The sequence below is a fragment of the Pavona decussata genome, unplaced genomic scaffold (assembly GCF_977016875.1).
Source record: "Pavona decussata unplaced genomic scaffold, jaPavDecu1.1 SCAFFOLD_8, whole genome shotgun sequence".
In the NCBI taxonomy this organism is placed as follows: domain Eukaryota; kingdom Metazoa; phylum Cnidaria; class Anthozoa; order Scleractinia; family Agariciidae; genus Pavona; species Pavona decussata.
In genome coordinates this window covers 2,821,893-2,843,346 of record NW_028145431.1, presented here as the reverse complement: position 1 = coordinate 2,843,346, position 21,454 = coordinate 2,821,893, and the positions used below count along the sequence as shown (strand labels likewise).

At 39.2% G+C, this 21,454-nt stretch overlaps 1 protein-coding gene across 2 annotated transcripts in view; it reads left to right on the top strand.

Moving 5' to 3' along the window:
• LOC146488947 (uncharacterized) overlaps positions 1–19,633 on the top strand; it is a 32,458-nt gene extending 12,825 nt beyond the window's left edge. Inside the window, exons 1-2 of one of the 2 annotated variants that reach the window (XM_085114974.1) lie at positions 14,047–14,293; positions 15,976–19,633. In XM_085114974.1, coding sequence (XP_084971100.1) covers positions 15,987–19,241 — 3,255 coding nt within the window. In that variant the 5' untranslated portion in view covers positions 14,047–14,293; positions 15,976–15,986 and the 3' untranslated portion in view covers positions 19,242–19,633. Of the gene's footprint in view, positions 1–14,046; positions 14,294–15,975 lie in introns of those variants that run through there. The other variant, XM_085114979.1, reaches the window with a different exon arrangement.
• The last annotated feature ends 1,821 nt before the right edge of the window (positions 19,634–21,454 follow it).

Here is a 21,454-nt window from a genome sequence, read left to right as displayed (position 1 = left end):
TCCCGCGATATGTTCGTCCAGCTTGCATGGCAGTCGAGCATGGTTTGGCATGGGCAATTTTAATTAACAGCACGATCTCCTTAATTTACCGTCCATTAGATTAATGGAATCCTTTTGCTGAACTTCTGTATTGTAAATTTTTGGAGAATAATTGAATCGGACTCAGGGGGCCAATAATTATCATGTATTGAGAAGATACTCAATATCAGCGCAGCAGTTTTTAGACTTCATGACGCCATACTGGTCTTGTGCAGTCATACTGAAATGAGCTCTAAAACTTAAATAAAATATTGAGCAGATACTGTTGGGGCGGTTAGTGTTCATAAATATAATTCCGCATATGTTGAAAAAACTCTTCATATCTGACCCTGAAAAAAAATTGTTTCCAGCCCGGCTTGCGTCACACCAAAGTACCTTGAGCACCCAAAAGAGCTTACGGAGACAATAAATTTTTTGACAGATGGTTCCTTGTACAAAAAATACATTTAGAATCAGAGAACACGTTCGAAAATAAGAAAGTGTCCTCATAACCATTTCAGCACAATTTGTCCACCGATCGATATATTGTGCGCCAGAGTAATATCCTTGATTCATTATTCATATATTATTCTTCCATTCGTTGTTTGGTGAAAATTCCTAAATATAGAAAGATCAAACGACAAAGATGTTGAATTCGTTATGTCACGTGCAGGAGATGGGAACCGAACTCAAGACCTTCCCACCGGCGCGCTCTGGTCGGGATGTCCTTACTACTGCCGTGCTACGAAAGAGTCGTGCGGAGTTCGGGGCATCGAATCCGACTGGTGTATGAATTCGACTTCGTCGGCGACTCGGATGTTGCGTTAACAAGTCTCCTTCGCTCGCGGAATGTTGGATGCTAAATCTTTCAAATCTTATGGCCGAGATAAAAATTTTTCCCACCTTCTTTCTTTTCATGAAGAATTAATTGAAGTGTAGCACAGTTTTTAAGAAGAAAACTGTCTTCGTTTATGCTGAGGTTTCAGTAGTTTTGAGAGCAACAATCTTTGCCTTTATGTGACGCGTTTTAATTTTTACCTCGGAAAAGACATTTACAAGATTAGAAAAGCATTTTGGGGTTTACTTAAGTTTGTTACGGTAAAATGCAAGCTTTATGATAAGTTTGTTTTAAAAGAATCGAATGTTTAGAGATTAAAAAGTATTCTAACTCTGAATAGCCAAAAGCATAGTCACCGTATTGTCCAAGATTAATTCATTCGGGGTGGGAAGCCAATTAGCTTTGCACATTTTAAAGACTGATTGAGTACGGGTGGATTATTTTTAGTACCGGCATTTACGCACTTATCCCGCTACTGTGATGAATTAAAAACAATAACCGCTTCACATGAGCAAATGTGACCACCATACGCCTTTACCTATACCGCAAAGAAAAGAGCAACCTTAAAATTTGGTCCTTATACGATATGTGTTAGTAAAAGCGGGGATTAGAAAGCATCATCCAGGAAGCAGTATCCTTCTTGTCTCCGATAAATTCTCTCACAAGACGAAAACCAATTTGAATGTTTACAAAGATAAATAATTGCCGTAGGGTTCCTTAATAGGATGAAAAACAAAATTCTTTAGATACTTAAAATCGTCAGCATCGGTTCACGTGCTTAGTATGTAAGATTGAACACTGCTTCGAGCCGGTGAAGTTTTCGGACTATAGTGATAAATTGGACAAAACAATGCGAGTGTTATCATATATCTAAACTCCAGCTCTTTATACAGGGTATATGTCGCTTAGGCTGATGTCATGCACGATACACCAAAGTAAACGTATTGTTTTTAGCTAATGAGCAGTCACTTTATTGTATCTTAATTCATGGATGCAAAGCTCACGTGCGCTCCACGCACACTCACACACATATTCAAGCTAGAAAAGTAAATTCTGATCTGTACATTTTTGGTACTGATCCTTTTTCCTGAGTTCGGTAATCAAGAAAATTTTTAAACAACTGTTGAATAATTTACATGAATGTATTTCTGATGATTAGACAAAAATTCCCTCAGTTCCAAATTCCAGTTCCAAAGGTCACCGTTTGTTTCAAATTCATAAGTTATCTATTTTTGAATTAGTGATCGAAACGCCTGCATCAAGGATTAAACTTATGATCTTTTTTACATTAGCTTTGATCCCACCTGTTAATTTTAATCTTGTTATATGCTGAATGTAAAAGCACTTGTTTATATTACGATCATTGCACCTGTGACTAGCAGGAGAGCATAAGAGCTAATATACAAACTGCACCAATACCTGTCTTGCATTAAGCTTTTGATCTCATCATATCTTTGGAGTAAGCACGTTCCTAACATAGAGGAGATTTTAAAGAGCATCTGAGTATGCCCTTAAATTTAAATACTTTAATAAACGATAGCAAACTCGGAACATTGCACACGAAACAATCAATTAACGACTTTCGTCTCTTACGTAATTGCAGTCCAGCAGAACTAAAACTAATACAATGAACGTCAGAATTAGTTTTTTTTCCTGTGGGTTAAACTATAATACTTCTTCCCCTCCTAGGATTTAAGCAATATAATGCAATACTGATTCGCCTCATTATCTAACTGTCATGAAATACACACACACCCACACACAAAAAAAATCACACGATACAATACACTTTTCATGACGTAACTGCGAAAATTTATCAGTATTACTAAAGATATACTGAACGTCAGGAATAGTTATATTTTTCTCTGTGGGTTAAAATGCCAAAATGCGTCACAGGATTTTAGCAATATAATGCAATAGAAATTTGTTTCATCACTCCCTAAATCCAAAATAAGAACCAACCAATATTTAGCCGAACTTGATATTACTCAGTATTACCGATTTTAAGGTCATAAAACTTGTTAAGGTGACCATCATAGCTCTGTTTATTTAGTTTCTATATTTTAAGATTATCAATTTCCGCTTTTATATACAAAGTTTATAAACCTTCTTTGGGTTGGCTACGTGTGGGGCACATTACAATTTCCACGCTACATTAAGACAACTAATATGGGCAACATTTTCTTGCAACTTAAGCTTGTCGCGCAAAAAATTGTGTGTTGCAAGTTGCGATTCTTTGTTCCCTGTATTACGACCTACGCGTGCAACAAATTTTCATGTTACAGGAAGTAGAGGCTGTTTCTACTTTTTGCAATGGAATTTGTTGCGCGCGGAGGTGTTAATACAGGGAACAAACAATCGCAACTTGCAACGCAACAATTGTTGCGCGACAAGCTTAAGTTGCAAGAAACTGTTGCCCGTATTAGTTGGTCTTAAACGCCATTACATTGTTCGCGATCCGTACTTTAACAGTGCGCGAAAATTTCCTTTAAGGATCTTGTTTCTCTGTATTTTTAAATTTCGATTAAATTTTTGCCCCCTTTCCATCTTTTCCCCTTTCTAGATTGGGTGCTTGAGTGAAAGAGTGAAAATAGAACTGTTTGATCGTAAATTGTATTGGCTGAATTATTCTAAGTAGCACGTAGCCTTGATCAGCTCCAGACCGAACTTGAATCACGTAGTCCCTAGTTTAACACGAGAGTGTCATTAATATCATTTTGACAAAATGACTAAAATTAATTCATAATTGATGGGAATAATAAAAAATAAGCCGACGTTTCATCACGTAGTCACTAGTTCAACACGAAGAGTGTCTGCTCATTAATATCATTTTGACAAAATGTCTAAAATTCATAATTGATGGAAATAACACTAAAAAGAGAGAAAAAAAAAAGAACGAAAATAAGGATCCAAAAAAGCTTTGCTCAAATAAGGACCATAGACCCTCAAGTTAGTCAAAGTTCAGACATTTTAAAATAAGGTTTTTTATCAAATATTTGTGCCTACTTCGGTAACCACCAACGCAACACCACAGTTTTATTTAGAGGCTAACTCCTTTATCTAAAAATAATAATTTTTTGTTTTGTCTATGGTTTTAAAGAATATAGCCTTAGAATAGCAATGGTATTTTTGCTGTAGATAAGAATATTTAATAATGTTACTCGGCCTTCAGTGGTCTGATTTCTATTCTTCCGGCTCCAAAACAGACAGTGAAAACTTCGAAGTTAAACAGCTTACAAATAGAACCACCGTAAAAGATGCTCAATAGCCTGATTTCATTTATTGAACTTCCGCCGATTTCATCCACAATGAAATAAAAACCTAAAAAACAGATTGAACTGAATTGCCGGTGGAGCACCAATGTTACACTGACTTCTTAAAAAATGTGCTGAGTAACTAATTATCAATTAAGTGGTCACATTTGAAGATTTTACAATTCATGAATTGAAATTTTTTTAGCTTTTACATGTTCTATGAAAATCCCGCTATTGCCTTGTAAGATCCCTCTGGAGATGTCGGAATCCTATTAATGGTTGCTGTGTTTCTAGCGAAATCTTTTTTAGACTCTCACCGAACATCGACAGGAGGACATGTTTGTTTTACATGACTGCTTGAGTGAACCATTTCTGTAATCGTCTCTTGAAGCAGTTTTGGAACGTCTGCGCTAACGAGAAATATTTTGTTACGGTGAGGAAAATTATCAGGGTATCTGATTTCTTTGCTTGATCAGAACAGTACCCGGGAGCCAGAGGCTTTTTTAAAATTTTTCTTGCGAGGAGGGGCCTTGCCGCGAAAACGTGATGCGACGAAGCCCTTTTTCGCCGCGAACTGCCGCTCATGAAAGGAAAAACCTCTCTGGCACGCTAGGGTATTTTTGAAAATGAGAAAATTGAAATCGTGCGACCATTTAAAACATCTTAACGATTCTTTGAATTCTAGCAGACGTGACTCGGTTACTCCGTATATGACAGCCGCAAGAAAGGTAATTCTGTTTATGTATAATTTTCACCTTTGGAACGAAAACATTCATAAAATGACATGGTTATTTAGGCTGTGATAATCAGAAGCTTGTACGTGTTACCGCTTTGGGGTGAAATCGCATATGATGAAAAAAACAATCTTACCGCTATAACGGGTGATTCAGGCAGAAAACATAACTTAGAACTGAGGTCTAACACGACCAAAACAGGGGAAATAAAAGCTTTGTAATGATAAAAAGTACTGTATTTCTGGACGGGAAGTATTGAATCGTACACTGAGGCGGGGAAGGGGAAGTTGTAACACAAAAGTGAACTAGCATGTTTTGCATGAACTCATTCTCCCGGTTTTGAACGAGGTGAAATTCGAGTTTCATGCGGGCGGTGTTGTTTATTATACAGTACAACGTGGTTTTAACTTTTGACTTAAGAGATCGAAACTGACCAAACCTTCACTCACTATTCAAACTGGGACAGCTGTTGAGCCGGTTGAGTACTTTTCTGTGTCGCTGTTTGTTATGCTCTTTAATTATCAGTACAGTTTTGCTAAATAAATCTTTGCCCTCCCCCCACCACCTCCTCCCAGGCTAAATATAAGTAAGACCCCAAGGAACGCGGGGCACCGCAAACTGGCCTTGCCCCCACCCCCACGAGTATAGACTCTCCAGTTTGGTATTCATGAATTAAAACTTTTTTAGCTTTTCACATGTTCTATGAAAACTATTGCCTTGTAAGATCCCTCTGGAGATGTCCGAATCCTATTAGTGGTTGCTCTGTTTCTAGGGAAATCTTTTTAGGGACTCTAACCTAGAGAGGATGAAGGTACCTTCATCCTCTCTTGCTCTAACCGAACATCGACAGGAGGACATGTTTGTTTTACATGACTGCTTGAGTAAATCGTTCCTGCATGTAATCGTCTCTTGAAGCAGTTTTGGAAAGTCTGTGCTACTGGGAAATATTTTGTTACGGTAAGGAAAATTATCTGGGTATCTGATTTCTTTGCTTGATCAGAACAGTACCCGAAGCCAGAGGCTTTTTTTAAATTTTTCTTTGCGAGGAGGGGCCGTGCCGCGAAAACGGGATGCGACGAAGCCCGTTTTCACCGCGAACTGCCGCTCATGAAAGGAAAAACCTCTCTGGCACGCTAGGGTATTTTTAAAAATGAGTTTGGTAAGTTGCGATTCTTTGTTCCCTGTATTACCACCTTTGCGCGCAACAAATTTTTATGTTGCAGGAAGTAGAAGCTGTTCCTACTTTTTGTAACTGATGGAATTTGTTGCGCACGGAGGTGTTAATACAGGGAACAAACAATCGCAACTTGCAACGCAACAATTGTTGCGCGACAAGCTTAAGTTGCAAGAAACCGTTGCCCGTATTAGTTGAACTTAAACACCATTGCATTGTTCGCGATCCGTACTTTAACAGTGCGCGAAAATTTCCTTTAAGGATCTTGTTTCTCTGTATTTTTAAATTTCGATTAAATTTTTGCCCCCTTTTCCATCTTTTCCCGTTTCTAGATTGGGTGCTTGAGTGAAAGAGTGAAAATAGAACTGTTTGATCGTAAATTGTATTGGCTAAATTATTCTAGGCAGCACGTAGCCTTGATCAGCACCAGACCGAACTTGAATCACGTAGTCCCTAGTTTAACACGAGTGTCATTAATATCATTTTGACAAAATGACTAAAATTAATTCATAATTGATGGGAATAATAAAAAATAAGCCGACGTTTCATCACGTAGTCACTAGTTCAACACGAAGAGTGTCTGCTCATTAATATCATTTTGACAAAATGTCTAAAATTCATAATTGATGGAAATAATACTAAAAAGAGAGAAAAAAAAAGAACGAAAATAAGGATCCAAAAAAGCTTTGCTCAAATAAGGACCATAGACCCTCAAGTTAGTCAAAGTTCAGACATTTTAAAATAAGTTTTTTTTATCAAATATTTGTGCCTACTTCGGTAACCACCGACGCAACACCACAGTTTTATTTAGAGGCTAACCCCTTTATCTATAAATAATAACTTTTTGTTTTGTCTATGGTTTTAAAGAATATAGTCCTAGAGTAGCAATGGTATTTTCGCTGTAGATAAGAATATTTAATTATGTTACTCGGCCTTCAGTGGTCTGATTTCTATTCTTCCGGCACCGAAACAGACAGTGAAACCTTCATATTTAAACACCTTATAAATACTGTAGAACCACCGTAAAAGATGCTCAATAGCCTGATTTCATTTATTGAACTTTCGCCGATTTCATCCACAATTCGTAAATAATAACCTAAAAAACAGATTGAACTGAATTACCGGCTGTGGAGCATAATGTTGCACTGACTTCTCAGAAAATGTGCTGAGTAACTAATTATCAATTAAGTGGTCACGTTTGAAGATTTTACAATTCATGAATTAAAACTTTTTTAGCTTTTCACATGTTCTATGAAAACTATTGCCTTGTAAGATCTCTCTGGAGATGTCGGAATCCTATTAGTGGTTGCTGTGTTTCTAGCGAAATCTTTTTGGGATTCTAACCGAACATCGACAGGAGGACATGTTTGTTTTACATGACTGCTTGAGTAAATCATTCCTGTAATCGTCTCTTGAAGCAGTTTTGGAAAGTCTGTGCTACCGGGAAATATTTTGTTACGGCGAGGAAAATTATCTGGGTATCTGATTTCTTTGCTTGATCAGAACAGTACCTGGGAACCAGAGGCTTTTTTTAAATTTTTCTTTGCGAGGAGGGGCCGTGCCGCAAAAAACGTGATGCGACGAAGCCCGTTTTCGCCGCGAACTGCCGCTCATGAAAAGAAAAACCTCTCTGGCACGCTAGGGTATTTTTGAAAATGAGAAAATTGAAATCGTGCGACCATTTAAAACATCTTAACGATTCTTTGAATTCTAGCAGACGTGACTCGGTTACTCCGTATTTGACAGCCGCAAGGAAGTAATTCTGTTTATGTCTAATTTTCACCTTTAAAACGAAAACATTCATAAAATGACAAGGTCATTTAATAGGCTGTGATAATCAGAAGCTTGTACGTGTTACCGCTTTGGGGTGAAATCGCATATGATGAAAAAAAATCTTACCGCTATAACGGGTGATTCAGGTAGAAAAGCTAACTTAGAGCTGAGGTCTGACATAACAAAAACAGGGGAAAATAAAAAGGGCAACGTTGTAATGATAAAAAGTACTGTTTTTCTGGACGGGAAGTATTGAATCGTTTACTGAGGCGGGGAAGGGGAAGTTGTAACACAAAAGTGAACTAGCATGTTTTGCATGAACTCATTCTCCTGGTTTTGAACGAGGTGAAATTCGAGTTTCATGCGGGCGGTGTTGTTTATCATACAGTACAAGGTAGTTCTAACTTTTGACTTAAGAGATCGAAATACCGAACCTTCACTCACTATTCAAACTGGGAAAGCTGTTGCGCCGGGCGAGTACTTTTCCGCCTGTGTCGCTGTTTGTTATGCTCTTTAATTATCAGTACAGTTTTGCTAAATAAACCTTTGCCCTCCCCCCACCACCTCCTCCCGGGCTAAATATAAGTAAGACCCCAAGGAACGCGTGGCACCGCAAACTGGCCTTTCCCCCACCCCCACGAGTATAGACTCTCCAGTTTGGTATTCATAAATTAAAACTTTTTTAGCTTTTACATGTTCCATGAAAACTATCGCCTTGTAAGATCCCTCTGAAGATGTCGGAATCCTATTAGTGGTTGCTCTGTTTCTAGGGAAATCTTTTTAGGGACTCTAATATCCTCTCTTGCTCTAACCGAACATCGACAGGAGGACATGTTTGTTTTACATGACTGCTTGAGTAAATCGTTCCTGCATGTAATCGTCTGTTGAAGCAGTTTTGGAAAGTCTGTGCTACTGGGAAATATTTTGTTATGGTAAGGAAAATTATCAGGGTATCTGATTTCTTTGCTTGATCAGAACAGTACCCGGGAACCAGAGGCTTTTTTTAAATTTTTCTTTGCGAGGAGGGGCCGTGCCGCGAAAACGTGATGCAACGAACCCCGTTTTCGTCGCGAAATGCCGCTTATGAAAAGAAAAACCTCTCTGGCACGCTAGGGTATTTTTGAAAATGAGAAAATTGAAATCGTGCGACCATTTAAAACATCTTAACGATTCTTTGAATTCTAGCAGACGTGACTCGGTTACTCCGTATCTGACAGCCGCAAGAGAATAATTCTGTTTATGTCTAATTTTCACCTTTGGAACGAAAACATTCATAAAATGACATGGTTATTTAATAGGCTGTGATAACCAGAAGCTTGTACGTGTTACCGCTTTGGGGTGAAATCGCATATGATGAAAAAAACAATCTTACCTCTATAACGGGTGATTTAGGCAGAAAACGTAACTTAGTACTGAGGTCTAACATAACAAAAACAGGGAAAAATAAAAGGGCCAACGTTTTAATGAAACTATTTCTGGACGGGAAGTATTGAATCGTACACTGAGTCGGGGAAGGGGATTGGTTGTAACACAAAAGTGAACTAGCATGTTTTGCATGAACTCATTCTCCTGGTTTTGAAGGAGGTGAAATTCGAGTTTCATGCGGGCGGTGTTGTATATTATACAGTACAAGGTGGTTTTAACTTTTGACTTAAGAGATCGAAATACCAAACTACTGTTACTCACTATTCAAACAGGGAAAGCCGGAGCCGGGCGAGTACTTTTCTGTGTCGCTGTTTGTGATGCTCTTTAATTATCAGTAAAGTTTTGCTAAATAAATCTTTGCCCTCCCCCCACCACCTCCTCCCAGGCTAAATATAAGTAAGACCCCAAGGAACGCGTGGCACCGCAAACTGGCCTTGCCCCCACCCCCACGAGTATAGACTCTCCAGTTTGGTATTCGTGAATTAAAACTTTTTTAGCTTTTCACATGTTTTATGAAAACTATTGCCTTGTAAGATCCCTCTGGAGATGTTAGAATCCTATTAGTGGTTGCTCTGTTTCTAGGGAAATCTTTTTAGGGACTCTAACCTAGAGAGGATGAAGGTACCTTCATCCTCTCTTGCTCTAACCGAACATCGACAGGAGGACATGTTTGTTTTACATGACTGCTTGAGTAAATCGTTCCTGCATGTAATCGTCTCTTGAAGCAGTTTTGGAAAGTCTGTGCTACTGGGAAACATTTTGTTACGGTAAGGAAAATTATCTGGGTATCTGATTTCTTTGGTTGATCAGAACAGTACCCGGGAACCAGAGGCTTTTTTAAAATTTTTCTTTGCGAGGAGGGGCCGTGCCGCGAAAACGGGATGCGACGAAGCCCGTTTTCGCCGCGAACTACCGCCCATGAAAGGAAAAACCTCTCTGGCACGCTAGGGTATTTTTGAAAATGAGAAAATTGAAATCGTGCGACCATTTAAAACATCTTAACGATTCTTTAAATTCTAGCAGACGTGACTCGGTTACTCCGTATCTGAGAGCCGCAAGAAAAGAATTCTGTTTATGTCTAATTTTCACCTTTGGAACGAAAACATTAATAAAATGAATGGTATTGACAGAAGCTTGCACGTGTTACCGATTTGGGGTGAAATCGCATATGATGAAAAAAACAATCTTACTAGAACGGGTGATTCAGGCAGAAAACATAACTTAGCACTGAGGTCTAACATAACAAAAAGAGGGGAAAATAAAAGGGGCAATGTTGCAATGATAAAAAGTACTGTATTTCTGGACGGGAAGTATTGAATCCTACACTGAAGCGGGGAAGGGGAAGTTATAACACAAAATTGAAGTACCGTTTTGCATGAACACATTCTTCTGGTTTTGAACGAGGTGAAATTCGAGTTTCTTGCGGGCGGTGCTGTTTATTATGCTGTACTAGGTGGTTTAACTTTTGAGTCTGTGGACTGTAAATCCTAAAATAAACTCCGCATTCATCAACTGAAAGCTACTGAGCAGTACTTTCCTGTCGTACTGTCCAAGGTGGTTCTAACTTTTGACTCAAGGGATCGAAATACCAAACTGTTACTCACTATTCAAACTGGGAAAGCTGTTGAACCGGGCGAGTTCTTTTCTCTGTCGCTGTTTGTTATGCTCTTTATTTATCAGTATTTTGCTAAATAAATCTTTGAAGTTTTTCCTGTGTCAAAGTTGCGTTCCTGTCTCGTCTGAAAGGGTAAACTGAGGACTCAGTTCGTCTGGGTAAGTTTTTTTTTACGCGTATAGTATTGCAAAAAAAAAAAAAAAATTGCCATCACGTACGGGTGTACGGCACGTACACACCAATTCAAAATCTATTTTTCATGGTTTATGAGAATGCTATAAACAAAGTAACAAATGAGAATGTTTACAACTTGTTCTGCTCTCTTGTCTCCTGGAGGTCTTTCAATCTTGTTTTGGACATAGACAAAAGGTTATTTTTCGCAGCCCTTTTTGGTGTCTGTGTACAACTGTACTAGCTTCTAGAAAGATTCTTGACAGGTATAAATGTGCTAAAATTCTAATCATGCGGACAATTTTCTGGTCACAGTTTCAGACATACTGTTGTGTTTAGTGATAATTGAGCCAAAGATATTTTAAATCGTGTAGCCACTTAAAAAATGTTAACAATTCCATTACGTGACTTGTAATTCACTATTCATAGCCACAGCAAAGTAGTTTTGTTTCTCTCTGATTTTTCCGACGAAGCACGTACATACATCCAAAACTAACATGACTTTGCACTCACATGTTTCAATGGAATCGAGATAAAAAAAAAATGCGGTGCAATTCCGAATCTAAACGCCCCCCTCCCACCTCCGATGCAGCCTAGCTGCGTAACATTATCTGTGCGGTAAAAACAAAAAAAGGTTTAAAACCCTACAGCCTTGTTACGCAGGCTACCTCGAATATAAAAAAAAAATTAAGTCCCCGGCCACATCTCAGGGGATTTAAACCTTCCGATGAATCCTTCCGATAACAGTAGCAGTTCAAGTGGAGGGTACCGAGGCCCCGAGCACCCCCCTCCCCCCTTTATTGTTTTAGACCGAAATCGAGTTTTGTAAAGCCAAGGCGCCGAGATATTTCGTTTGATGAAAAGACGAAAGTTGAGCGATCGAGGTATAGATCCACCACTGGATGATAAGATCTCCCATATTGAAACCCATGGGTTCAGCTAACATTTCTAATTAATCTCACCTGCAAGTGCAATCTACAATATTTGTAATTTTAATTCATTCATTAGAGCGGTTTCCAAATGAATGTCGTAAAACCAAAACCAAAGTAATTACTGTGGCCAATCTCACCAGATGTAAACAACACAACGAGCCAATCAGAATTCGAAGCAAATGCATGTAACTGGCGCCAAGCGCGGGAAAACGCGTGCGAGCGAGGCACGATTGGTTTTGGTTTGGACTATCTCCACAATATTAGCCGCATTAGGAAGTTTTTAAGCCGAGAAACCACGGAGACCTTTTAAGGTCTCCGTGGTTTATTAAAATACACGCATTCGTCACTAGTCGCTTGGATTATTGCAATTCTCTGTTGTATGGGCTACCAAACAGCCTTGTTTATAAACTACAACGCCTACAGAATTCAGCGGCAAGACTAATTTTTAGAGCTCCTAGATACTGTCATATCACCCCATTATTAACTGAACTTCATTGGCTAAATATTAAACATAGAATTTATTTCAAAATAATTTTAATCACATATAAAGCTCTCCATGGCACCGCCCCAAAATATATACGGGACTTAATCACATTGAAGCCGAACTCCAGTTATGGTTTGAGATCCAATGATAACTATACGCTCAAACCACTGGCAGTTAAAACGCTGCCCACCCTCGGGGACCGAGCCTTCGCTACTGCGGCTCCTCGATTGTGGAATGGACTACCTCTAGAACTCAGGAAGGAACACAGTCTTAACATTTTTAAACGGAAACTTAAGACTCTCCTTTTTAAAAGAGCATATCTCGATTAGTCCTTTAGAATAACACTTATGCGATTTTAATTTTTAACAGAATTAGTTAGCATGATGTTTATGATCTAATTTTTATGCTTTTACAGTTTACTTTTTAACACTATATATATTGTTTAATTAATACCATTTGTAAAGCGCATTTGAAAACTTCAGTTGAATTTGCGCTTAAGAAATGATTATTATTATTATTATTATTCTCATTGGTTAAGAAAGTGGCGCGAATTTTTCTAACCAATCACAGAGCGCAGTAATGTAAAACCAAAGCAAACGCAAAATTACTTTCGACACTCAATTGAAAACCGCTCTATATTAGAAAGTTCTTTTTCACTATTTCATACATAACAGGTGAATCGAGCTTAGTTACAATCCCTCTATGACAAAACATATGTAGTTGTAGAAATGTCGGCGCACTATTACAGTGTTTTGTGCTTCCACTTTAGGCTATGTACACGTCGTATCGATTAAATATTCCCTCGGATCCGAACTCTTACAGTAACAATATCTACATGGTTATGCCTTATATTTACTGTCAAATCCAGCAGGGTGTTTAAACGAAACTGAAAGTTTCTGAGAACAGTTCGCGTCAAAAACGTGTGCTTCTTTTCTGGAGCAGGAGCAAAACTTGCACCAAAACGCGGTCCAAATAGCAGGTTTAGTATCAGCAGAAAACCTGCCCGTGTGAACACAGCCATAAAATACCTTACAAAGTTTTATACGCTCAGGCCTTGTAACCAAGGGTTTGGCGGGAAACAATGTTTGAGCTCGCAAAAGAAGTCCGTTGCACTGAGTCCGCCTGCGAACCTCTTGTCGACAGGTATGAACCACCCCTCCCTCGGTTAGGTGCTCTGTATGTTGACACGTGATCGTATCATGTTTAATCAATGTGTATTTGTTAATGATAAAAAAGGAACAGTACCCTGCATCAACATCTTGAAAAGTGTGCAGTTAAAATTCAAAACGGACCGCTTTTTAAACCTGAAAATAAGCGAACTCAGAAGCAAAGCAAACTAGAAAACGAAGCACACAAAGCTCGAAAAAGCATCATTGACCAAAAACTCGTAAAGGAAGCATCGAGGCCCCAAAGCTAAATCTGTCTAAATCTAGAAAATGAAACACTCGGAACTTAAAAACTGAACACTCGAAACGAATCATCAGCTATTAAAAAAAAATCAAAGAAAGAGCACTCGGCTGACTCAGACTTGAAAACCAAAGCGCCAAAACTCGACAAGAAAATACCCTTGAAGTTTTGGCCAGTCAGTGCTTGCCAGTCACGGATCGAAGTGTCATTATCGACTAAAATACCCAGGCTAATTAATACCCAAAACTGAATATAATCTGATATGATCAACAGCCCGAATGACCAATGAACGTTTCATTTTCGAGTCTCAGCTGCTTCGTTTTCGAGTATGTGATGTTCCTTTTCAAGTTTTTGGTGCTTCTCGTTTCGATCGTTAGTTGCTATAAAAGACCTTAGTTTTTACGAGCTACTATGTGGATTCTAGTTATTTGCGACTGCGACGATTTGTGAAGTGTGAGAGGTATCTTGGTAAGTACAAACATCTTCAAACCTTGTTGTGGTGTATGGCTTTTGTACAAATCGCCTTGGTGCTGATCTCAGCGTATGAAAGAGCAAAGAAAATGAGTTTATCTCTAGTTGACTGTCATGTAAATTTTACATGCACTGCGAAACAGAAACCTGAAGGAAGACATGGAATACTTGATTAGTTGGTTGGTGGCAAATCCTACTGTAACGCTAAACTATACTCGGCTCTAATGGCTACAGAATGCAACGTTAATGATAAAAACAAATATTTTTTCAGTAATATATAATTTCCTTTAATTCATTTAAATGTTTGATTTTAAAAAGGAAGCCCGCGTTTTCGACCAAAAATTTTATAAGTGTGATGACTTTTCAATTGATTCTGGGTCCTCATTTAAAACCCCGCCAAGTTATGCCCGTAGGTGTATCTTTCCGTGCCTTGTGATATCGAACTTCAAACAAACTACAAAAACTATTGTTTGGTTTTATCCTGAACATAGTTGAAAAAGAGATTCGAGTTGCTGACGTTTTGAGCGTTAGCCCTTCGTCAGCGCAATTCGCTCTGACGAAAGGCTAATGTTCGAAACGTCAGCAACTCGAATCTCTTTACTTTGGCCAATTTACCTTATCTACTCAGCTGATAACACCAAGCATTCGTTTCCACTCCCCACCGATTCGGCGCCACAATTTCTTCAGAAACTAGACATCCTTACCCAAAATATTGTTTGCGGCTTATTCTTTACATTGGAAGATAATTTTGAAAGTTCTTGTTCGGGTATACGCAGAAAGCAGAAAATCTTCCCTATGTACTCGTCTTTCTACTTTATTTTGTTTCATTTCCCTGGTCTTCCTTTCTTCTTTTTTGTCTGCTGCCGGGTTTGTGAAATTCATGTTTGGGCAAACTGGACATCTGTTTTTCACATAGACGTATTTGGTGGTTAAGCTGAATTTTTCTACCACCATGATTTTGAGGGTAAAAAATCCTTGCTTTTCGGGTGATAGCTTGAAGAAATTTGATTTGACTTTATTCATTGATTCGTTTGTTTTAAGACCTTTTCCTGCCTTACCAGCTAATTATCAAAAACAGCTCTCATCGCCCAAACTAATGACGTCACAATGGTGTAACTGGCTTATCCCCAAGGTGTGTAAAAATCTTCCCTTGACAATTTAAGGGTTACGAATGTTAATCTTCCTTTTCGTTTTTGTCTTTCGAAAATTCGTCTCCGGCACAGATGATCTTAACTAACATAAAACTTTAAATGATCAGTCTCCGGAGTACCTGAAAGGCCTATACTTAAGCCCTTCAGCACGGACTATGGACTTAGGAATAGTAATAACAAATTGGCTCTGCCTAAGCCTCGTACCGATTTTTTGAAACGTAGTTTCTGCTACAGTGGGGCACAAAAACCTTTCTTGCCGTTTGTCATCTAAATTCGTAAACTGTTAACGGAAACTTCGTAGGTGACACAGGCTTTTCTCCCACACTGAGGAAGTCAGTTGTATACCCGAAACGTTTGCCTTTTTTAACCTTTACTGACACTTTTCGATATTTGTTTTAATATCAGTCCTACCACATATTTAAATTCTTAGCTGAAGAAGCTCGTAGCAGCAAACGAAACGCCCTGAAAGGCAGTGTCAACTTTTAACCCTTTCGATTTTTACTTTTGCTTTCTTTCTCTGGTTTCTAGTTAAGATCGTCATGGACAACACAGTCGGAATTACGCGGACCGCCTTTAGTTGTGTATTCGTTGCCAGGTTTCTTCTGAACACAAGAAGAGTTAGACAAGCTCTTGAGTTGTGCCATGAATGTTTGATTCTCCTAAACAACCCAGCCATGGGAAAAGTAGTCGATTTATTTTACACAATTATTTACGCTGTGATGTTTGCGGCATATCACTTTCTTAACGAACACACAAGTAAGATAGAATGCGGTAGAAAACTTCTGGACTTTTTTCGTGGCCTTGGCTTAAGAGCACAAGAAGGCGAGATAGCCTTTCAACTGGCAGAATTATATCAACTTCAGGGTAAATATAAAGAAGCAAAAAGGTTTCATGAGAAAGTATTGAGCATCATGATAGAAACAGGCGACAGAAAGAGAGAAGCCTCGTGTTACAGAAATCTTGGCACTGTCTATGAATCTCTCGGTGAATATGGAAAAGATGAAGAATATCAAATGAAGGCACTTGCGATAACTAAAGAAATTGACGACAGAGGAGGAGAAGCCGCGTGTTATAGAAATCTGGGAGTTGTGTATCTTTCCCTTGGTAAATACGCAAAGGCCGAAGAATATGAAAAGAAAGCACTTGTGATGACAAAAAAATTTGGCGACAAACGAGAGGAAGCCGCGTGTTTTGAAAACCTTGGAAAAGTGTCTCTTTTTCTCGGTGAATATGCAAAGACAAAAGAATATCAAAAGAAAGCACTTGCCATAAGAAAAGAAATTGGTGACAAACAAGGAGAAGCCGCGAGTTATGGAAACCTTGGAAGTGTGTTTCAATCTCTCGGTGAATATGGAAAAGCTGAAGAATATCAAAAGAAAGCACTTGCGATAAGAAAAGAAATTGGGGACAAACGAGGAGAAGCCGCTAGTTATGGAAACCTTGGAGGTGTGTTTCGATCTCTCGGTGAATATGGAAAAGCTGAAGAATATCAAAAGAAAGCACTTGCAATAACAAAAGAAATTGGCGACAAACGAAAAGAAGCCACGAGTTATGGAAACCTGGGAACTGTGTATTATTGCCTCGGTCAATATGCAAAGGCTGAAGAACATGTTAACAATTCACTTGCAATAGTAAAAGAAATTGGCAACAAACAAGGAGAAGCCTTGTGTTATAGAAACCTGGGAAAAGTGTCTGAATCTCTCGGTAGATATGCTAAGGCTGAGGAATATAACAGGAATGCACTTGCGATAACAAAAGAAATTGGCGAGAAACAAGGAGAATCCGCTTGTTATTCAAACCTCGGAAGCGTGTTTCAATCTCTCGGTGAATATGGAAGGGCTAAAGAATATCACAGGCAAGCACTTGCGATAAGCAAAGAAATTGACGACAAAAATGGAGAAGCCACGTGTTATATAAACCTGGGACAAGTTTCTGTATCTCTCGGTGAATATGCTAAGGCTGAGGAATATCTAAACGACGCAATTACAATAAAAAGAGAAATTGGAGGAAAACTAGAAGAAGCCGCGTGTTTTAGAGACCTTGGAAGTGTGTTTGAATCTCTCGGTGAATACGGAAAAGCTGAAGAATATGAACGGAAAGCACTTGCGATAAGCAAAGAAATTGGCAACAAAGCATTAGAAGCCGGATGTTATGGAAACTTAGGAACTTTGTTTCGTTCTCTTGGTAGACATACTGAGGCTAAACAGTATCATGAAAAGGCACTTGCCATGTGCAGCGAGCTCAGTGAGATAGATGCAGAGGTTACGTTGCACCTTCAACTTGTATGGGACGCTATGTCAGAAGGAAATGTAGGTTCACAACATCAAATCGTTTCGAATCTATTTGCAAGCATTAACAAGAGCGAGAAAATGCGACGCCTTCTCGGGCCTAATGACCAATTTAAAATATCACTTTTAGAAAAGCACAGTTGTTGTTATAATTTACTCAGCTCTCTGCTTTGCTGCAGTGGAAGAGAGAAAGAAGCTGTTTGTATTCTAGAACTTGGACGAGGCAGAGCTCTGGCAGACTTAATCTCAGGTCAGCATTCGGCTCAACAAAAAATATCAGTCAATCCGCTGTCATGGCCTGATATTGAAAGGATCGTGAAGAAAGAAAGTGACTGTGTTTGTCTATACATTTCATATTTTTCTCAATATATGTTTTTGTGGGTCCTTAAAGGAAACAAACCACTTCTTTTTCGTGAAACTAACGTCAACGAATGTTTTGTGAATAAGGGATTGAAAAGAAGTACTCATCAAGTTTTTAGTGACGAATGCTTTAGAAGGTTTATTGTTCCCCCTGAAGAGCACTGCGAAGATCGATCACTTTCGTTTTTGAGAACCAGCGACGCTACTGGTGAGCAAGCCGAGGGAGAAAACTTGGCAGCTTACCGCCTAGTAGAAGAAGAGGAAGAGGAAAACCTGGAACCCCTTCCCACTCTAGCTGAGCGTTACAGAATGATCATCGCTCCTGTGACTGACTTTTTTGACCAATCTGAACTGGTGATTGTTCCTGATCGCGTCTTGTATAAAGTTCCATTTGCGGCTTTAGAGGATGAAAGTGGAAATTACTTATCTGAGACTTACAGGATCCGCATTGTTCCTTCTTTGACGACAATGGGGCTCATCCAGGACAGTCCAGCAGATTATCACAGTCAGACCGGAGTACTGATAGTGGGCGAGCCAGACGTTAGGGACGTGTATTACAAGGGATGCTTAGGGATTCTTTCGCGCTTGCCCTCTGCCAAAGAGGAAGCGAAGATGATTGGAACACTAATCGGAGCTGAGCCTTTGTTAGGGAAGGCAGCAACTAAGAAAGCGGTTCTTCAAAGCATACACTCTGTAAGTCTGATTCATTTTGCTGCTCATGGTGACGCCGAAAGAGGAGAAATTGCTCTTGCTCCTGAATATCCCATCAACGGGACTCCAACCGAGAAAGACTACCTGTTGACGATGGCTGACATTTCACAAGTCCGGCTGCGTGCAAAACTTGTAGTTCTCAGCTGTTGCCACAGCGCACAAGGACATGTTAAAGCTGAGGGAGTTGTTGGAATCGCTCGAGCTTTCTTAGGATCCGGTGCTCGCTCAGTGTTGGTGGCCTTATGGGCCATACCAGACAAAGCGACAAAGAAATTAATGAGTCGCTTCTATGAGCATCTTGTTCGTGGGGTGAGTGCCAGTGAATCTCTTCACCAGGCCATGAAGTGGATGAGAAACAACGGCTACTCTGATGTGAGGGACTGGGCGCCTTTCATGCTGATTGGAGATAACGTGACGTTTGATTTTGGAAAGTAAAGGTTAGTTTTACCATTGAATTATGCATGTTATTTTGGGCGCTGAATGAATTATTCAAGATAACTTTCCCATTCTGTTGGAAACGCTTATGGTTCTATGAAACGAGACCATTCTTATTACGATTTATGAACATTACGTTGCTAAAAATGGGATTGAAGCCAGTCTCTTCGCCAATAGCCAAACTGATCAATCTGTCCGACGTAACTGGACAGTCTTCTTCTCTCTGGGAGACCGCTAAGGTGACTGCGCTCCACAGGGCTGGTGGCTTGTCGGATGTTAATAAGAACCACCCAATCTCAGTTTTCCAGGTACTTTCAAAATCTATTCTAAGGCACGATATGTACACGATCAACTGTTTGAGTTTGTCGCTGTGATCTCACTGATATGCCAACAAATTGCGCACAGAGACAGCCCTAACACGTTAAATGGATTCTTCGTGTTCAACCTGGACAGGAATCGTGTTAATGGCTTAGTCCTGTGGTGGACTACAGGAAGGCGTTCGGTATAGTGAACCATGGTCGTCTTGTCAGCAAACCAGAGGTATACAGGATTGATCCTCACGTCCTTGTTTGGTTCAGGTCTTATCTCTCCAAACGGAAGCAAATCGTAGTATTTAAAAGTGTCATTCGTCACAACAAGGCGTATCTCAATGGCCTGCCATTACACATCAATTCGCAGTTGGATTTACCGTTCAGTTGCTGATGATACTACTTTTCTTGCGTCTGCTCACTACACCCATATATCCATGAGTTGAAGCAAAAGCTGTCAGAGGAAGTGTCTAATGTTAATGACTGGGCTCCCGCAAACAGGCTGCCACTGAACTCTACCAAGACCAGGACTATCTTAATTAGCGACAAGTGGCTTAAGAACTATTTTGAGCCCGAAGAAAGTGAACTTGATATTCAGCTAAATGGGTCTAAGTTAGAGTAGGTTAGATGATAAACTGAGTTTTGATAACCATGTTGAATCTTTAGCTAGAAAAATTTCGGAACGCTTTGGTGTACTAAATAATTAATTAAGATTAAGAGCTTTCTTCAGAAAGCCGAACGTGTCCTGTTTTGTATTCCGTTGTGTTTCATGGACGGCGTGCAACAAAGATAATGTTAACAACTGATTTGTAAACTTCAGAAGCGTTGTTCAAGGGTAACACTTGACGCCAAAAAACCTCGCCACTGCTTACTGGATATTGCTAATAAGCTTCACTTTTTAACATTTTTCGTGGACTCTGATGTTAACTAAAAGCGATGTACCTTAGCACATACGCGTACAGTTATTGAAGAGACACCAGCTTAGGCTAACTACGGTGAGAAACACAACCGGGTAACGCATGGGGGCCACCTAAACTTTGTTACTCCTAACTATGTAAGGGAAAGTGAGGCCGGCAGGACCTTTAATGTTAAGAAGTGTAAACTACGCTTTGGAACAGCCTTCCAGCTTGTTTAAAATCGCTTCAATCAGATACCAGCTTGAATAATCAAAATCAATTGCATTATAGATTTCGCTTATTTCAAATAAATTTTATCCTTTTTGGATCCTTTCAAGATGTAGAATTTTAAATTTGAAAGTAGTTGTTGAAGTTTTTGGTTAGCTTATACCATAGAATTTTATCTTGTTAAGTAATTATCAGTACTAAGACTTCATTCCTTATTGTATCGATTCTCTTTTTTGGTATCCGGCTATTTATATTTAGGGTAGCTATTAAATTAAGATGGTCGCAAGGTTAGAAGTACTATGTACTGTTTGATGTTGTCTTCTATAAATAAAGTTGATATGATTCATTTGATTGATTGATTGATTGATTGATTGATTGATTGACAGGATGAACGACAATTGAAAAAATAACACGTTCATCTGTTGCCGATCATTTTTCTTTTTTATCGATTTTTAACTCCAGAATACTCCCATGCATCTCAGAAAATTTTAGGGAGCCAAATCTTGTCTCTCGAATTTTCGCCTTGTCAACGGCATTTATCCCTCCGAAACAATTACAATTTGCAGTGTAACGAAAATTTGAGGTGAAATTTCATCAAAGAAACAGTTACTGTAGCGTTGCTTCACAATTAAATACGAAATTCTGAGGCAATTTAGGCTTTCCGAACAGATATTTACCGAATTAAGTGGCCCTGCCGAATTGATTTGCTGGAGATTCACTAGAAAGTCACAAGATCTAGTTCAGTTGCCGAATACATCTGGACATCGCCCTGGATCAGTAT